This window comes from Pistacia vera, unplaced genomic scaffold (genome assembly GCF_008641045.1).
Source record: "Pistacia vera cultivar Batoury unplaced genomic scaffold, PisVer_v2 Contig54, whole genome shotgun sequence".
NCBI classification, from domain to species: domain Eukaryota; kingdom Viridiplantae; phylum Streptophyta; class Magnoliopsida; order Sapindales; family Anacardiaceae; genus Pistacia; species Pistacia vera.
This window is the reverse complement of record NW_022196379.1, coordinates 129894-147802: the sequence shown is the minus strand read 5'-3', so window position 1 is coordinate 147802 and position 17909 is coordinate 129894. Positions and strand designations below refer to the sequence as shown.

The 17909-nt window shown below is 32.9% G+C and overlaps 3 protein-coding genes across 3 annotated transcripts; 2 read left to right on the top strand and 1 right to left on the bottom strand.

The window, feature by feature from the left end:
* The first annotated feature begins 3932 nt into the window (after positions 1–3932).
* LOC116107567 (single-stranded DNA-binding protein WHY1, chloroplastic-like) lies at positions 3933–8356 on the top strand. The gene is made up of 7 exons (XM_031393836.1): positions 3933–4223; positions 4442–4542; positions 4696–4788; positions 5586–5680; positions 6322–6395; positions 7213–7301; positions 7935–8356. Exons 1-7 carry the CDS (start codon positions 3977–3979, stop codon positions 8052–8054), a joined length of 819 nt encoding a protein of 272 aa, XP_031249696.1. The 5' UTR covers positions 3933–3976; the 3' UTR covers positions 8055–8356.
* A 4880-nt stretch (positions 8357–13236) lies between these two features.
* On the top strand, positions 13237–15693 carry LOC116107556 (SNF1-related protein kinase regulatory subunit gamma-1-like). The gene is made up of 6 exons (XM_031393826.1): positions 13237–13365; positions 13604–13774; positions 13848–14287; positions 14547–14813; positions 14888–15060; positions 15402–15693. The coding sequence occupies exons 2-6, from the start codon at positions 13606–13608 to the stop codon at positions 15682–15684; spliced, it is 1332 nt and encodes a 443-aa protein (XP_031249686.1). The 5' UTR covers positions 13237–13365; positions 13604–13605; the 3' UTR covers positions 15685–15693.
* Positions 15694–15745: 52 nt separating this feature from the next.
* On the bottom strand, positions 15746–17621 carry LOC116107555 (pentatricopeptide repeat-containing protein At2g02750-like). The gene has a single exon (XM_031393825.1). It carries the CDS (start codon positions 17619–17621, stop codon positions 15771–15773), a length of 1851 nt encoding a protein of 616 aa, XP_031249685.1. The 3' UTR covers positions 15746–15770.
* Between the last annotated feature and the right edge of the window lie 288 nt (positions 17622–17909).

Genomic DNA, 17909 nt, shown 5'->3' with positions numbered 1-17909 from the left:
TTATATTATTATTTAAAAATGAGGGTAATTTAGCAATCTATATAACATACCCACTCATTTATCCTCCCAACCAAACATATTATTATAACATACCCATATATTTATTCCAACCCACCAAACACATTTTTCTAAAGATTCCCTAGTAATCTATCATTTCAATAATACAACATTTCTCAATAATATAACATTCCTTGAACCAAACGCACCCTATTGGTATTTGAAGATTACCGGAATCTTATATTATTTGACAATTAAATGTGGTAATTAAGTAATATAATATGATATAACTCCAGTAATCCCATATAACCCCAAACCAAACGCCCCTTATTATTTTTCAAGATTGATGATGGTGGGGGGTGTATATAACATAAGTTAAAGGAAATTTATGGTGTGTTATAAGAAAAAAAATAACTCTTTTGAAATATTAAAAAAATGAAATAAAGGGCATTTATAGAATTTATAGGGTGCCATAAGAACAAAATTTAATTTAAAACTTTGAAATTAGGTGTTTTAAGAAGTAAGGGTTTTTTAATCCGTCAGTGAAGTACCAACTCTTTTATTTTATGAAAGGTAAATGAATAGTTTAATAAGGATTTTTAAATCTTTTATTAAAACTTTTAGGGTCTGTCAATAATTTTTTTAAAGGAATAGATCCACTCATTACTATAAGCCTTTTAAAAATCATAAACAGCCCCTAAAAGGCCTGATTAACTATTCATTACCTTTCGTACCATTAAAAAAGTGGATCTATTAGCACCTTACTGACAGACTACAAAAATCTCACTTTTTAATAAATTTTATAATGGTAAATTTATGCTAACATTAAATTATTAAAATTAACTTTAATTTTCTATTCTTTACAAATACTTTTGACACCCTACTATTATTTGGTAAACCCTAAATTTTTTTTTTTTTTTTTTTATTCAAATCATTCTTAGGACAAAAAGTTAGTTTAACAAAGAGGAATAACATTTGCTTGCAATGGGATATACAGGGTTACAAACAATATAAACTATTATTATTTTTTTCTTTCAAAGTATTGGTTGTTATTTCAATTTATGTATTTTTTATTTTGTTTAACTGTATTATGGTTTTAAGATTATTTATAAGGATTTTTTTAGAACTTTCAATTTAATTATTTAAAATTTTATTTTAGGAATAACAATGGTGGAGGTACATAACACAAGTGAAAAAAAAAATGAAATATTAATTCTATTAAAATATAAAAAAATAGAACTAAAGACATTTATGGGGTGCTATATGAAGAAAATTTGACTTTAAAACTAGGAAATGGATTGTATTAAGAAATGAGACTTCTTTAGTCTATTATTAGGGTGCTAATAGCTCCACTCAACATAAAATTATCAATAACTCCTAAATAAATTACTTATTAAGTGAAATATCTAAAAAAAAATTATTATCATTCCAACAAAACTCAACCTAGAACTCGAATAGGCCTGACCAACCTTTGTAAAGCCCAAGCTTTTTCCCAGGCGAGCCATCCTTGATGGCTCGGGCCCAAGAATTTTATATCCCCATTTATGCCAACCTTCGTGCTAGGGTAGTTTTTTCACTTTTAAGATTTTAAAATATTTTATTAAATTATTAATTTAAATTGAATACTCGTTTTATTAAAAAAAAATAAAAATTAGAAGTTCAGTTATAATTAGGATTTTTTATATAATTAATATTTCATCAATAGCTTTTGATTTTTAAAAGCTCTAAGGGCCAATTTGGGCATGATTTAAAATGTTAAATTCTAAATTATTTATAATTTTGTACAAAATTAATGTTTTATAAGTATTTCTAAGGAGTTAATTGTTTTTTAGTCTACGTGGTTTTAGTTAACTAGTATTTATGGAAAAGCATTTCAAATACTTCTATTTTAGTCCTTTGACTCAATAAAAGGTTAATTGATTGTTAAAGTTATGTTTAGATGACAAAAAATCTCTCTTTTAAATTTATTAAAATTTTACTGAACATTTGTTTAAGAATATGTGTGTATATATACACACATTATGCATTACAAATTCAAATTAAGTAAACAAATTATAAATTAAAATAAAAAGCATATAATAAATAAAAATTAGAAATAATTATAAACATTACACATTAGACAATAAAAAGTAAAATAAAATGTTGAATTTGTAGTGTGTAATGTGTTTTTTTAATTTACTGTTGTTTGTGTAAGTAATTTTTCATTTTTTTAAAGGGGTATTATTGTTATTTTAATATAAATTTAACAATCAAATAATTTTTTGTTAAGTCAAAGGACTAAAACAATAGTATTTTGAATTAAGCAGTACCAAAATAATATTTGAAATGATTGTCCTTAAACACATGGACTAAAAAGGAATTAACTCTACTTCTAAGGGGTGTTTGATTCCGGGAATATTGTATTACTAGGATATTATATTGATGGGAATATAGATTACCTTGAAGATTACTAAGAATGTTATATTAATTATGTTTTGTTAGATTGTAATAAATTGGTGGTGGGTATAAATAATTAATAGGTTTGGTTAGGAGGAATAAAAGAATTATGAGAGAAGCCTTTTATTGAATTTCCTTTCTTTTTTAATATAATAATAATATATTATATTATTAACATATAAAATATTTTTATTATAGTATTGTTTAATATTATATTATTATTAAAATATATTAAACAATAACATTATGAATAATATAATATGGTTGATGGTTGTTGAAGATAGAGTTTTGTGTTGGATTGATGGTGATTAATGATGAGTTTTGTTTGTGTTGTTGTCGAAGATGTGTTTTGTGTTGGCTTTTTGGGGTGGTTGGTGGAGGTTTTTGAGGTGGGTTTTGTGGTAGGAGAGAAAAACATAAGATGGGGGAGAAAGGAGAGAAAAAAAAAGAGGAATATTGGGGGCAAATCATTGATAAAGGGGTATTTTCGTCTTTTAGTCTGTTTAGGGTAAATCATTAACAGAAAAGTTGGATGCCATTTGTGTTTTGATCTATTTTTTTTATTCATTTATGAAACTACTGGGGGCACAGTGGATTGAAAATGTCATAGTTGTCTGAAAAAACTTTCTGAAACTATAGGGGTCTAATTAATTTTTTCCCTTATTAAATAAAAGTTTTATTTCATTAAAATAAATAAATTTTCAAGTAAAAAACACTAATCATTGATACACTTATTATGGCATACACTCATTTATCCTTAAGTAATTATTAATTCAAGAAATAATTACATTCATCCTCTTGAGGTTTGGTATAATAACATTTTTTTTTTTGTTAAGATTTATAAAATAAAAAAAATTTATTTGTTAGTGGTCGTTAGGTCTTTTATTGTTATAAGTTAATAAATATTTATCGAATGTTTTCGAAGAGAGAAAAGTAAATCTAACATGATCTCTCGAGTTCGAGTTTTCACGATTAAGGATGATCACTAGAGTTCTTATCGGACTAGTAGCAGATCCAAAATTTTTTTTTAAGGTGGGCTAAAATAAAAACTAATTACATATTATTATTTTTGTTAGGGTGGGCTAAAATCCAAAAATTATATATATTAGTATTTTTAAAAAAAAATTGAGAGGCCCACCCAAAAGTGGGCTGGATCTGCCCTGTATTCGACCAATAATTGTAGGGTTTCAAGAGATTAATTGAGATACACGTAAGCGAACTCAGATACCCCGATCATAAAAAAAAAAATTATTTACCAAATTGTACTCCTATCTTTTATTTAACATCTAAAATTTAACGATAATTTATTATTATTATTTTATAATCCTTAAAAAAGGATTTTGTTATTCAATCATATATAGGGAGAAACATGTCATTAACCCTTTATCCAAGGATTCACGGTAAGTTAGCAATTTACGTACTCGAGTCTCTTTCTCTTACAGTGCACTGTGGAGCAGGAAATCCAGTCTCATCCTTTTTGTTTGCTCATTAGCGGCAACATTCATAGCAAAAATTCATATTACAAGAAACGAAAACAAAAACAATGTTGCAGCTTCAGTTTTTATCTTCTCGAACCCTAAACCCTAAGCTATGCCCATTTCACTCTTTATCAAATTCAAATTCGAGACCCAACAGTTTTACTTCCATCTCTTCAACTGAAAATTTCTTTAACATAAAAAAGAAGAAACTTTCAGTCAAATGCCGTCAATCAGAGTACTATGAGCAAAAGAGTTTTCCCAACCCTCCCAACAATTCTTCTTTTGCTTCACAATCTTCTACTGAAGTATCAGGTCACTTTTTTTTCTGCCTAAAGGAGCTAACTTTTGCCTTTGTATATTTAACTCAAATGCGTCAATGACCAATTGGATTCTAAAGTTTTCTAGTTTGATAGATTTTTTCTGAAATATAACGAAAGCTGCAAATAAATTGAGTTTTGAGTTAACTTTCTGGGCTTTTAGTGTGATTATTTTGATTAATTATGGTTTTATTTATCTATTTGTATGTATAGTTGGAGCATTGCAAGCGAAAGTTTATGTGGGTCATTCAATATACAAAGGGAAGGCAGCTCTTACAGTGGAACCTAAAGCACCGGAATTTGTGTCTTTAGATGTAATGTTGCTTTTGATTTTTGATTTTTGCTTTATTTCTTTTTTCATTTTCTAAATAGTTGGTTATTTAAGTTGTTCTATATTTTTTTATGGTCATGAAGCCATTTTAATAGTTAAGAGTTTTGACTGCTTTCCTTTTTATTGATGGCTGCAGTCAGGGGCATCTAAATTATCCAAGGATGGTTATGTGCTGCTACAGTTTGCTCCTGCGGCCGGTGTTCGGCAATATGATTGGAGTAGAAAGCAGGTACATGCCTATTACCTTTGTTTGGGGATGGAAAAAAGAAAATCATCGTAGAATAAATGGGATTTCCAGCCAACTCTGGACATGTTGAAATACCGTTTGAATTTACTTGAACAGAACCTTTAAAATGGTTGCTGTCATTTAGAGAAAGCAGTGGCAGTGCATATTTAAGCCAAAAGAGCATATCTATACTGAACTTTAAATGAATGAATGGAGTGTAATGGGTAAAAAAAATGAAGACATCCTTAATTTGAAACACTTTATGGTTTTACAGGCAGGCAATTATTTTTGATGGTCCACTATTCTCAAGTTGATCAGACCTCAATACTATTCAACCACAACTGGGTTTGATGGTTGAAGTAATGGATCAATATCTGAATTTGTTTGGACTTCTAGGGTTTAAAATTGTTGTAATAAATAAGTATCTTTACTTATTTTTAGGATATCAGTTTAGATCCTAAGCTGATTTTTTTTTTTGTTTTTTTTTTGTTTTTTTTAATGGGTATATTGTTACTAATCTGCATTAAATTGTGATTCCGACTTTTTCTTTCTAAAGACTACAGCAATTGGGCTTCATTAATTCTACTTTTATGCTCTAATGTTCATGTTGAGTGCTATTGACAGTTTGGGAATTCATTTGCCCAGAGAAAATTTCCCTTTTTATTGTCTTTTCTCCTGGCACTGACATAAAGCCACTAAAACCTTTCTTTATTAATATAGCTTGTCAAGAGTTTAAAATAATATATGCAAGAATGTTGATTTGTGTGAATACTTTCGTGGTTGTTTTGGCATGTCTCTAGGTATTCTCACTATCAGTGACAGAAATTGGAACTTTGGTTGGCCTTGGTGCAAGAGAATCGTGTGAATTTTTCCATGATCCCTTCAAAGGAAGAAGGTACCATCTACTTACTGAATTTGACATGGGGAGTAGAGTTGCACTTATGAAGTTGCTTATAAGTTTGTGCCGTTTGTTACAATTCAGAGTTTTTCTCTTGTTGCTTGAATGATCTGCTGCTTTGAACTTGTCTATGCTGCATGGAGGCCTAATTTTGTGAATGCAGTACCTTTATTTTAACTGACATAGTCTTTTCTTCCATTTCAAAATAAGTGATTTGAAGGCTGGGTTGGAGGGCTATTCAAAAAAATTATATTTATTTTTGTGCTAAAAATGGAACTGCCAACTGCCAAGCAATAATAGATCCTTTTGCTGTCCTACAATTGAGGAATTGAATATCATGTCATGCAGACTTAAATTATGTCTTCTTAAAGTGTCAAGCGCTCTGTATTTAACCCCATGGATGTACATTACTTTAGAAGTGTATCAACAATCTATTTGATTCCAAGATTATTTACACTTGGCTACCTTGTGAAGCTTGTTGTGCTTTCTAACCTTGGCCTTACCAATATGTTTATGCATGTTGATGCCAATGGGCTTGAAATTTGAAGCAACCCAGGCATTTTGTTAAATCAGTCTTGTCAACCATGATTGGTGTGTTTTGTCAATGTATATTCTAACTAAAGTTTCATGTTTTGTAGTGAGGAAGGCAAGGTTAGGAAGGTGTTGAAGGTGGAGCCGCTTCCTGATGGATCTGGCCATTTCTTTAACCTAAGTATATCTCTTTTCCTTTGAATTCTTAGCAGCGTATTTAGGATACTATTCAAGGAAATAGTACGAGAGGAAAAGAAACGCTAGGGAAATGAAGAAAGGAGAGAAAATATTAGAGGAAAATAGAGAGAGGTTTAATGAAACAGTCAAAGTTCATTCACCAATGAAGTCTGAGACCAAAAACAACTTTGATCCAATTTATAAACAGGCCAGAACCCAAATTTAACAAACCCTAATAATAAATGAGGATAAAAGTTCCAACTACTCTTGACAAGACACCTTATATGAAATAAAAAAAAAAAAAGACCTAATTAACTCTACAATCTACATCTAAGCCTGTCATGTCCTTCATCAACTTGCTACTTTTTGATGCATTCATATCAACTTGAAGCTTTAGGATGTTATATATTCCTCATAGAGCCTTTATTCGCAATTATTTTTTGGCCTAGTACAAATAGAAATGTGTCCAATTTTGTACAGTAATATGTCATTTTTGTAAAACAAAGCACGTGTGATATTTTGTTATTAGTTATTCATGATAAATCGATTTGTCACACTCTTTTTACAAATGAAGTAGTCACTGTCTGTTTATCTCATTGACTTTTTTCTAAAATCTGCCTTTAAATTCCTTATTTTGATCATACCCAAACAACTGTTTATACCTTCATCCATTGAATTATATTTCTAGTTGGTGCCAGAAGCTGATAAATTTCACATATTCTGAAGGACACATAAGTTGAATAACAGATTAGGTTAAATCTGTATTTGATAGTTAAATCTATATTTATCTAACATTGCCTCCATTCTGCTGTAACTTGAAGGTGTTCAAAACAAACTTATCAATCTGGATGAGAGCATTTACATTCCTGTTACAAGAGCAGAGTACACGGTCCTTGTCTCAGCATTCAATGTATGATATGCTTCCCTCTGTCTTCTCTCTCTCACTAAGTTGTGTATTTTTGTATGTGTGCTTATTTTTGGGGGCAAGGAAAGATATGGTTTGGCCTGTGATTTAGGAAGCTGTAGAAAATCATGGGACTTTTTTAAAGGATTGACACAAGATCTTATCTACAGTATTCAGTAAACCCTGAGGTTGATCAATTGAGGCATAGTGGAAAAATTAGAAAGTTAAAAAAGCTGGTTGGCTGATACTAATAATAAATGAGAGGAATCTAGCTTGTGTGAAACATAGTTGATTAAGAAAGGAATATAAAGTATAAAACATTACAAGTTTTCTAGTTTAATCAGCATGTGGTGTTGGCAAATGAAGTCTGTCAACAAATTTTCTAGTTATGCTTTTATATTATGAGATTTGAAAAGCTAGTAATGTTGTCCTCTTCTACAAGGAGGCTGATTTGTTGAACAAAAGTAAGATAAATGAGTTCTCCTTGCATTATGGGGTATGGGTCTAGGACTACTGGCATATACTATTTTACTGCTTTGTTGGTTTCAAACACTTCTTTTTCTGTTCTACGTGGACTGTCTTTAATAGATACAAGTATTGAAGAATTTTCCAATACAATCTGACTTGTATTTGTTTCAGTATATCTTGCCATACCTTCTAGGTTGGCATGCCTATGCAAACTCAATAAAACCAGATGATAGCATCCGTGCAAATAATGCAAATCCCAGATATGGAGGAGACTATGAATGGAACCGGTAACGGGCAGGGCAGGGCAGGGCAATGCGGGGGACCTTATATTCTTGGTGCAAGAATATATCCATTTGACCTTGTTAGCCATTCTTTAATGTGTATGGGTTGTTGCTGGATAAATCCTCGTGAAAATTTTGGGTTTGTCCTGCAGTTTCTTGAGGCGAAGAGGCTTATTGATGATCTTTGGTTCTGTAATGATACTATATATTAACAGTTGACAAGTTAGCTAGTTAATAGTTACAAATGGCCTTATGTAAGATTAGTTTATGATTGGGTTTTTATTTTCCAGTATGGACCAAAAAAAAAAAAGAAAAAAATAAAAAATAAAAACTGTCTTGATACAGGCTTGCTTTGTAATAGATTCTTAATCATTTACTTATTGGCTATATTATTTAGGAATGATGTATAAGATTCTTAGTTTAATACTGTAGAAACCAGATGGTGATTGGAAGTTGGAACCATAAAATTAACATGGCTGACCGAAGATAACATGATTTTTTTATATTGGAAGGGCACCCTGTAGATTTACAACAAACAATCCCAGCAAAATGCTGTTAAGCCTTAATTTAACATTGTGATGAGGTTGCTTAGATTCTATGACCTATGAATTCATTTTAAAAGAGCTAGAATTTAATACACATCAATATTGACCTAAGTTAGGCGATAAAAATATGATACGAAAGAAACAGTTCAAATTGATTAATACATCAACGTTGCATTAATTTCATTTAACATCATTTGCTATTTATAAATTCCTAGACTTGGTGCTTATACAAGTGCTGTGGTTAAATATATAATAATATTTTCAAAGTATGGATTTATATAGGCAGGACAAAATATATTAGTTGCTTAAGTTTATTTTAGAGAACAAAAATTAAAGGGCCATCAAGATTGTTAACTGTTACAAATCAAAATTTTCCTTTTATAGTTTTGGAAATTCAATTTTTCTGTAAAACTATGCCATTTTTTATCAAATTGTCCCCGATTGTTTCAAAAACTAATAAAAAATTGACCAAAACCCTAGCATCGTTAAAGCTTTGGTAGGGTACGAAGGATAAAATAATTATTCCTATTTTTTTTTTTTTTATATTTTAATAACCCTAAAATCTTTTTTTCCTCCCCTCTCTCTTATATTTTTTTTTGATAACTGGGTGTCTGCGTGTACACCTCAGCTAACTCCCCCCCCCCTTTTTTTTTTTTACTTTTCTCCCCCGACTCTTTCTTTTCCCTCTCTTTCTCCTTCCTTCCCCACCTTCTACTCTCTCCCAACCACCATGTGCAGTAGCTGTCTCACCCATTCGCAAACCCCTACTACTCTTTACTATATAATCCCAATCGCAAATCGCTGCCACCCAAAGCTGTCAACGCGAGCTCCATGGCTGTTGTCACAACCGTGAGCTTGTTGGGTGCCGTCGGCAACTGCAAGCTCCATGACAGCCACATCTTGATACCTGAAACCATAAAGCTCCTTCGTACTTATGCCAAAAAGTTTTGTTTTTCCTATTTATTTCGAGAATTCAATAGTATCTTAAAAGTTTATATGAAGAATTGCTCTTCCCCTGCAGATGTTTTAACCTTTGATTATATATTTTCTCGATAGGTCTATAATAATAATGAATCAGAAATTAACCTCTATTTTGTTTTGTACGTTATGATGAAGTCATCGTCTTATGTCTAGGGAAAGGATGTACCCATCGAGAGAGAGGTAAAGAAACTGAATCCAACAAACAAGAATGTTTAGATGTTCTTCACGTTAAAAGTTTCAGAATAATTGCATATGAAAAATTTCAGTATTAGTTTGTGTATATAACCTACATTATTAGGACGTTGTTCAGCCGAAATGATCTCATATTCTAAGATTAACGATACATGCAACTTCCATCTTCAAATTGGCATATTAACATATGAGCTCATCTAAACCATGTGTTACATCTTGACACTCGCCACACTAAAAGTCAATATGAAATAAATCTTAGTTTTTTTATTTAATAAAAGTATGGTTAATGCCAAGTGTAGGAACTACCAAATCCAGTTTTTGCCGTTAATTTCTCTACTTAAAGTTGTGACTTGATTGATTTTGATCAACACAATTACAAATTTGCCCGTAGCTATATTTCATACTTGATAATAATTATACCCTTATACTTGATAATTTGCCCGTAGCGATCTTGGAGGTCGCAATTAGGTTGTAAAGTTCTGACTGTAGTTATGGTTTTGGAGTTTGGAGGTCCCAAGTGTCACGACCCTAGAAGAATTGTGCGACCTTAGTGCACAAACACAAGATTGAACACTACGTAAGCCATAAACCCTAAAAAAAGAAATAAAAACCTGATCAAGAGTAGAGATTGAGAGAAAAACTCTATTGCATTGTTCTAACTTGAATACAATGTTTGGAGTGAATGAATTAAATCTAAGACTAGCTAGCTTTATATAGGATTTTACAAATATATTTGGCTATTCAAATCCGTATATATTCATTAAGACTAGAATTAAGTATATAAACAATAAAATCCTAGTCCTACTCTACTACATTTTTAGTGAAAAAATATTCTTTGATGCTTCTGAGTTTAATTTAAGTTAAACCTCTTGAATGGGATATTGGGGCTCGTATGGACTTGAGCTTAGGCCAAACGTGGAATAAGGTAGCGATCTCTAGATGACAGCTAGGATCTAAGAAATGATAGTGGTTATGATTAATTTTATGAAAGTTTTTAGAAATTAATTTACTTGTAAATTTTTTCACCATATAAAATTATAGGTAGAAGATTTAGATTTATCTTATGTTTCATTTGGAAAGAAGACGCTAAGAAATTTAATAATGCACATGAAGAAACTGAAGTAGCTGAACTCGTCTCCCTTAACCTCGGGAGATCTTTTAGTGAGCCTAAGAAAGATGGAAATAATAGCAATTAATTCAACTGAAAATGGGAAGAAACCCAGGTTTGAAGAAGTTATGATGAACGAAGAGTTGAAGACTATGAGAAGTGGGGATGAAGAAGACTTACAACACCCCGACAGTAAGTATTAAAGAGTTTCAATAATAGCTCATAATAATTTATTCTCAATAAAGCAGATGATAGTTATGATTTCTCAAACTTTGATCAAAACCTGATAAGCTTTAAAGAATCTTATAATAAACATATTATCATTATTATTTTTAATATGTAAAGCTTAGGGAGAGTTTGTATATATGTGTAAGGGCATCTCCAACCCACGTCATTTTAGTGTAAAAAACACCAAAATGACGTGGGTTTTTGCTCCAACCCAACACTAATTATTGCGTCAGATTGGTGTGGAGCTACAGTGCTACGCCACTGTAACACCATTAATTTTTTTTTTTAATTAAATTTTGTTAAGTTAATTTGATTATTAAATTTTATACAAAAAATCACACCAAATTTAATTATTTGTATTTGTGTTTAATTTAATTTAATTATTATTTATATTAATATTTATAATAATAAATTCATAAAAATGATATAATTAAAAAAATGATGAAAAATTAAAAACAAAATTTTATTCAATGCAAATATTAAACTACAATAATTCAGAATAAAAATTAACACTAATTTAAAAACCCTAAAATTAAAAGAACAGATGGAAGCACTAACTCCCGAAGTTGAAATTGTCGTAGATGAAAATGTCTGATTTTAAAATTTTCTTGCTCGACATAGATAAATCAAGGATACAGATGCTCACCATGCTCTTCAAAATGCATTAATTGATCATTTGTAGGAAGAATATACTAATTCAGAAAATTAAATTACTATCAATATGGAATTTTACTTTTGATTAAATAAATGCTTAATTTTATTAAAGTAGTATAATTTTCAAAGTAATTATTATTTAATAAAAATATCATTCCTAATATTTAATTAATATATATAATGAGTGAAATAGATTAATTGTTGGTTATTACAATAAAAGAAAAAGAAAGAGAATATTTTTTTTGGTGTAATATTTGGTGCAATGGGTTGGAGATGTAATAGTGTCTTACACCAAAAATCACACCAATTTGGTGCAATGAGTTGGAGATGGTATAACATTATTCATGTTTTATTTACAAATATTAAATGCATTAAATAAATTTCTTATACACTGTAGGATGAGAATCAATATTGATATTATAGTGTATTTTTATTATTGCATGCAATTTCAATCCATTGTTTAAACTTTCGTGCTATTACACGATTAGTTAAACTGTAGATGCTAAAATTTCTCTAGGGTGAGAATTTCTCTAGATATATTAGTTTAATTATAGATGCTGAAATTTCGCTTGGTTGAGAACATGCTTAGGGGTATTACTGCTACATAATGATCCCATGCTAAGAGAATTTATACGAAATTTCAACTAAGAATTTGTCGAATTAATGTTGTGGATATTATACAGATGAATGTGATCACTACCTACCCACAACCATTTCAGCCACGGCCATGGCTTCCACCACTTCTGCCCCTAACTCTACCTCTTTCCTATCTAACCTCCATGGATCCAACTACTCTTTCTCCATATCAATTGTATTTCCATAACTCTGCAACCAACTCTCACCCAACGGTTGTTCTTGCCAAGATTTTCTTCAACAAGTCTCAAATTGTCCACTCCAACATATACTAATTTCTTGGATTCTAATCATGGGACTCTCTCATACAATAAGAACCCTATTGGGTCTTTAAATTTAAATTTTTGGAAAGCAACATATTTCCTAATCAGCGCCTTACATGAACCAGTCCTTAACTGAGACAACGAAGGTTATCACATCAAATCCGAATTTCCAATCCCCACATATATTGGTAATGGAGGCAGCAAAGCTCGTCAAAATCAGAGTGCAGGTGATAATTGTGGATTGAACTTGAAGTGGAGTGAATCTTTTCCAGTGACAAATGCCAACAATGGAAACGGAAGAGTGTCTACGTTCCCCTGTCCAGTACTGCCATTTTCTACATCTAAGAGTGTTTCAGGCTCACCATAGTAAGGACCATTTCAAATGAAATATAGCTAGTGATCGAGAATATTATTAACAATCGAAATTATCGATCTTGTTTTGGTAGTTTTCATATCAAGAAGTAAGGTAAGGAATAACAATACAGGTTTCCTGGATTTTTCAACTTATCATTTCGGATGAATTTAATTAATGTGATAGATGCAACGTCAAACCGAACCAATTGGCTGTTTACACATGGTTGTCCCAATATCTGAAACGTGTCCATTTTTCCTGCACGTGGCAAAGCCAGCACTTATGCATATTTAAAGACACCATATCCATAACTGATACTTCCATATTAGAAATCTCAATCTCCAGTTGATCATCAACTTCTACAGGTACGTAAAATACTCAACTATGGATCTAAATTGTCTTGATTATTATCATTTAATATTATTCGGTTTGTGGTTTTGATTTTTGGCGTCTTCATGAATCATGGGTCTCAGTTTGTTGTAAAAGCTTTTGTTTTCAAGAATTATTGACGTAAATTATAGAAATTAAAACGTTGGACATATATGAATTATTGTCATAAAAAGAGATGCAATTGATTTAAATAACAAATTTGTTATATTATAGGCATGGCTCAAGCTGAAGAAGTCAAGGAAACTTCAAATATTTCTAGCTTTGATAAATATTTTGAGATGATACAGTCGAGGAAGAAATTACCACTTGCATTACAGGAGACTTTAACAGCTGCATTTTTAAAGATTCCAGTTTCATCTTTCCCACAAGTTTCAGGAGGCAAAGGTGACCGCAATTACTTTATGGCTTTAATTCTATCGAGTTAATCCACCAGCTATAACGGACTGTAACTTTTCAGTGATTGAGATCATGGCGGACACTTCTATTACTGATGCTGTCAAGATTCTATCAGGATACAACATTCTATCTGCTCCAGTCAAAAATCCAGATGCAGGTACAGATACAGATTGGAGACACCGGTACCTTGGAATCATAGATTACTCAGCAATTATACTCTGGGTTCTAGAGACTACGGAACTTGCAGCTGTTGCTTTATCAGCCACCAATGCAACTGCGGCTAGTGTGGGTGCTGGAGCAGCCGGTACTCTCGGAGCACTAGCATTGGGCATGACAGTTCCTGCTGCAGTTGCTGGACTAACTTTTGCTGCAGCAGGAGCTGCTGTGGTTGGTGTAGCTGCAGATACAGAGAAAGGAAAAGATGCTCCTACAGCTGCTGATAATCTTGGTGAAGATTTTTACAAAGTTATCCTTCAAGAAGAGCCATTCAAGTCAACCACTGTAAGCTTAATTCTGCAAAGAGGTCATATACAGGGTTCAGGTTGCCTATGGTACCCCATACATAGTGTCTAGCTCCTTTGAAATATTCGTTTCATTCGTATCTACCAAAAATTTGGAACTAAGCAATATGATTGGCACTTAAATATTGAATTATAAGATAGAACCCACTCTATAAAATGAGGAACAGACACTGCTATCCTCTCTTTTAGCTGTCTCAAAAGCATGGACTGAAATGATGCTAAATATTATTTACTTGCAGGTAAGGTCAATACTGAAGTACTACCGCTGGGCACCTTTCCTTCCAGTTGCTAAAGACAGTTCTATGTTGAGTGTCCTATTGTTACTTTCAAAATATAAGCTGAAAAACGTACCTGTAATCGAACGAGGCAAGCCTGATATCAACAACTACATTACTCAATCTGCAGTTGTACAGGGTCTGGAAGGATGCAAAGGAAGGGATTGGTTTGACTGCATTGCTGCACAGTCTATTGCAGATCTAGGACTTCCTTTTATATCTTCTCATGAGGTGAAGATTCGATGGTTACTTTAGAATATATGCTACCTCAGCAGACTTTTCAAATTTGCTATTTTGTTCGCCAGGTAATCAGCATCCAGAGCAATGAACTGGTTCTTGAAGCCTTTAAGCGAATGAAAGAGAATCAAATCGGTGGTATTCCAGTTGTGGAGGGACCAAAGAAGAAGATTGTCGGGAATGTAAGCATAAGAGATATCAGACACCTGCTGCTTCAACTAGAACTGTTCTCCAATTTCAGGTAAGATGCAATGCTTTTGCGCGATAAGACCAATCTGAAAAATAATTAAATTTTTATTAATCTCCATTTGAAATGTTGAATAATCCAATGGTTTTCATGGTAAACTACTTTGTAGAACATGAATGAGAATGGATATTCATTTAGGAGGACTGTGATCAAGATATTTGTGAGACTGCAGAATAAAAATTAAAAATTAAAAAAAAATTTACATACAGCAAATCATTGATAACCTTGAAGCAGAACCTTAAACCTGTTATATCTAAGTCAACTTAGAAGAAACATGTTCCATGCAATCTTGATGGCTTAACTAAAGTTTTCTCTGCTATTTTTCTTACTTCCAGGCAGCCCACTGTCAGAGATTTCATGAATACTATCGTTTCAACAACCCAAGATTTTGGCAGAGTATTCCCACCAATAACATGCAAGCTGGATTCAACCCTCGGCAGTGTGATCCAGACTCTTGCTTCCAAGTCTGTTCACAGAGTCTATGTAGTAGCTGACAAGGAAGATGAACTTGCTGGTGTAATTACCCTAAGAGATGTGATCTCTTGCTTCATATTTGAGCCTCCTAATCATTTCGACGACCATTTTGGGTTTTCAGCCAAAGAAATGTTGAGTCAATGATAGTTTTGTTGTTAAAATCTATAACCTCATGAGCGGACACCAGATATTACTCAAATGAAGTTCTTATTTCCTGTAGTTCTTTTTTTTCAAGTAACTCCAATTGAAATTCCAGGGAGTTTCCTCAATGCTCTATCATTTACCATTTGTCTAGTCCTTTCCACATTCTCCCACCTTTGCAACCCAGCATATATATTGGATAGAACCACGAAAGGAGTTGGGTTTTCTGGCTCCAACTCCGAAAGCTTCATCGCAGTTTCTTCTCCGAGCTTGGAATTCATGTGAGACCAACAAGCACCAAGCAGAGAATAGAAAATAGAAGCAGAAGGCTCTGATAATTCTTGTATTAGTTCTTCAGCTTCATCTAGCCTTCCAGAACGACCTAAAAGGTCAATTAGACAACCAACATGCTCTGGATTTGGGTTGATACCATAATCATCGCTCATCATTCTAAACACTTGCAGTCCCTTTTCAACTTGACCAGTATGACTGCATGCAGACAGAATACTAACAAAAGTTGCTGAATTTGGCTTTACCTTTTCCTCCTGCATTAGGTCAAAAATTTCAACCGCAGACTCAAACTCTCCATTTCTTCCATATCCAGACACCATGGCATTCCAAAATGCAGGATCATCAGGTTTTATCTTAATTTGATCAAAAACTCTTCGTGCCGCAGAGGGAAACCCACATTTCATGTACATGAAAATAAGTGCCGTACACAAGAAGTCATCATCACCAATATCAGTTCTAATAAAATGCCCATGAATCTCTTTTCCGCACTTCAGAGCAGCCATGTCTGCACAAGCTGATAAAAGACTTGTAACACATTTTGAACTCGGTACTTCACCAGCTAATTGCATTTTCTTAAAGTATGTAAAAGCTTCAAATCCCTTCCCTAATTGAGCGAACCCACTAATTATGGAATTCCATGTTGCTGAATCAGGCTCAAGTCCTTCATATTCTAACTGTTCAAACAACTCAATGGCCTTCTCAGTCTGATTATTTAGCATCATCCCAGCAATCATCGAATTCCATGTAATAAAATTCCTGCGTCCATTTAGTTCTTTAAATACATCATAAGCCCAGCGCACACGACCACATTTTGAATACATGTCAATAAGTGCAGTACCAACCATAGTATCAAATTCCATCTCCAATTTCACTATAAGTCCATGAATCTGCCTACCAAGCTGGAGATTAAGAAGACTTACACAAGCCGAAATAACCGAAGTAAGAGAAACTGAATTAGGTTCTTCACTTAAACACTCCCTCATCTCCCTGAACACATCTAACGCCTCTCGTGGAACCCCATTATGCAGAAGCCCAGTAACAAAAGCATTATAGCTCACAACATTCTTATTACGCATATCTCCAAACAATCTTGTAGCCAAACCTATTTCTTTACAGTTCGAATACATAGTCAACAATGCAGTTGCCACATATATATCCATATCTACACCTAACTTTATTGCCAAACAATGCATTTGCGTGCCATCTTCAACACTGTCACAGCCAGACAAAACACTTGCTACAGTAACCGCATTGGGCCTAAACAATCCAAGGAGCGTTTCTTTGAAAACCCTCATACCTTCTCTGGAATACCCATTTTGTGAATATCCAGAAATCACAGCGTTCAATGAGGCCAAGTTTCGCTGTGGCATTTCGTCGAACGCCTTAAGAGCATCACCAAGTAAATTAAGTTTCATATACATGTCGCCGAGAGCTGTAGCTGAATAAACGTCTACCGAAAACCCGGTTTTGATGAGATGGGTATGGAGGATTCGGCCTTGAATTGGTGATTGGAGCTTGGCACAGACTTTGAGCAGAGGAGGGAAAGTGAAGTTTTGCGGAGGCAACGAGGCAGAGTGGTGTTGTGCGTACAAATAAAGTGCTTCTTTGTAGAAGCCATTCTTGACCAGATTGGGTATTTGGTGTTTCATTGGATGGTAGGGGAGCCGCGGAGGGCATGAGCTTGGTCGTGTTACTGAATCAATGTTGGCAATTCATACTGTGAGTTATACGAAGTCGAAGTTTGACTGCACGTAAATGTTTGGGCCTTAAGAATCGGAAATAATTACATTTTGGCCCCTGCGTCGATCCCTCTTGGTTGCTAATAGAAGTGACCACTGTCATTAACTTCAGGGTTTCGAAGGATTAATTGAAGTGGGCACAAATTGACCTGAACACCCCTGATTACCGGAAAAAAAGTATAAGTGTATGCAGACATT

Bases quoted from the DNA above. Each gene is read 5' to 3' on its own strand.
- LOC116107555 (XM_031393825.1), bottom strand. From the start codon at position 17,621: ATGAAACACCAAATACCCAATCTGGTCAAGAATGGCTTCTACAAAGAA.
- LOC116107567 (XM_031393836.1), top strand. From the start codon at position 3,977: ATGTTGCAGCTTCAGTTTTTATCTTCTCGAACCCTAAACCCTAAGCTA. The intron at 4,224-4,441 runs GTCACTTTTTTT...TTGTATGTATAG, and splicing joins ATCTTCTACTGAAGTATCAG to TTGGAGCATTGCAAGCGAAA. The intron at 4,543-4,695 runs GTAATGTTGCTT...TGATGGCTGCAG, and splicing joins CGGAATTTGTGTCTTTAGAT to TCAGGGGCATCTAAATTATC.
- LOC116107556 (XM_031393826.1), top strand. From the start codon at position 13,606: ATGGCTCAAGCTGAAGAAGTCAAGGAAACTTCAAATATTTCTAGCTTT. The intron at 13,775-13,847 runs GTGACCGCAATT...GTAACTTTTCAG, and splicing joins ACAAGTTTCAGGAGGCAAAG to TGATTGAGATCATGGCGGAC. The intron at 14,288-14,546 runs GTAAGCTTAATT...ATTTACTTGCAG, and splicing joins AGCCATTCAAGTCAACCACT to GTAAGGTCAATACTGAAGTA.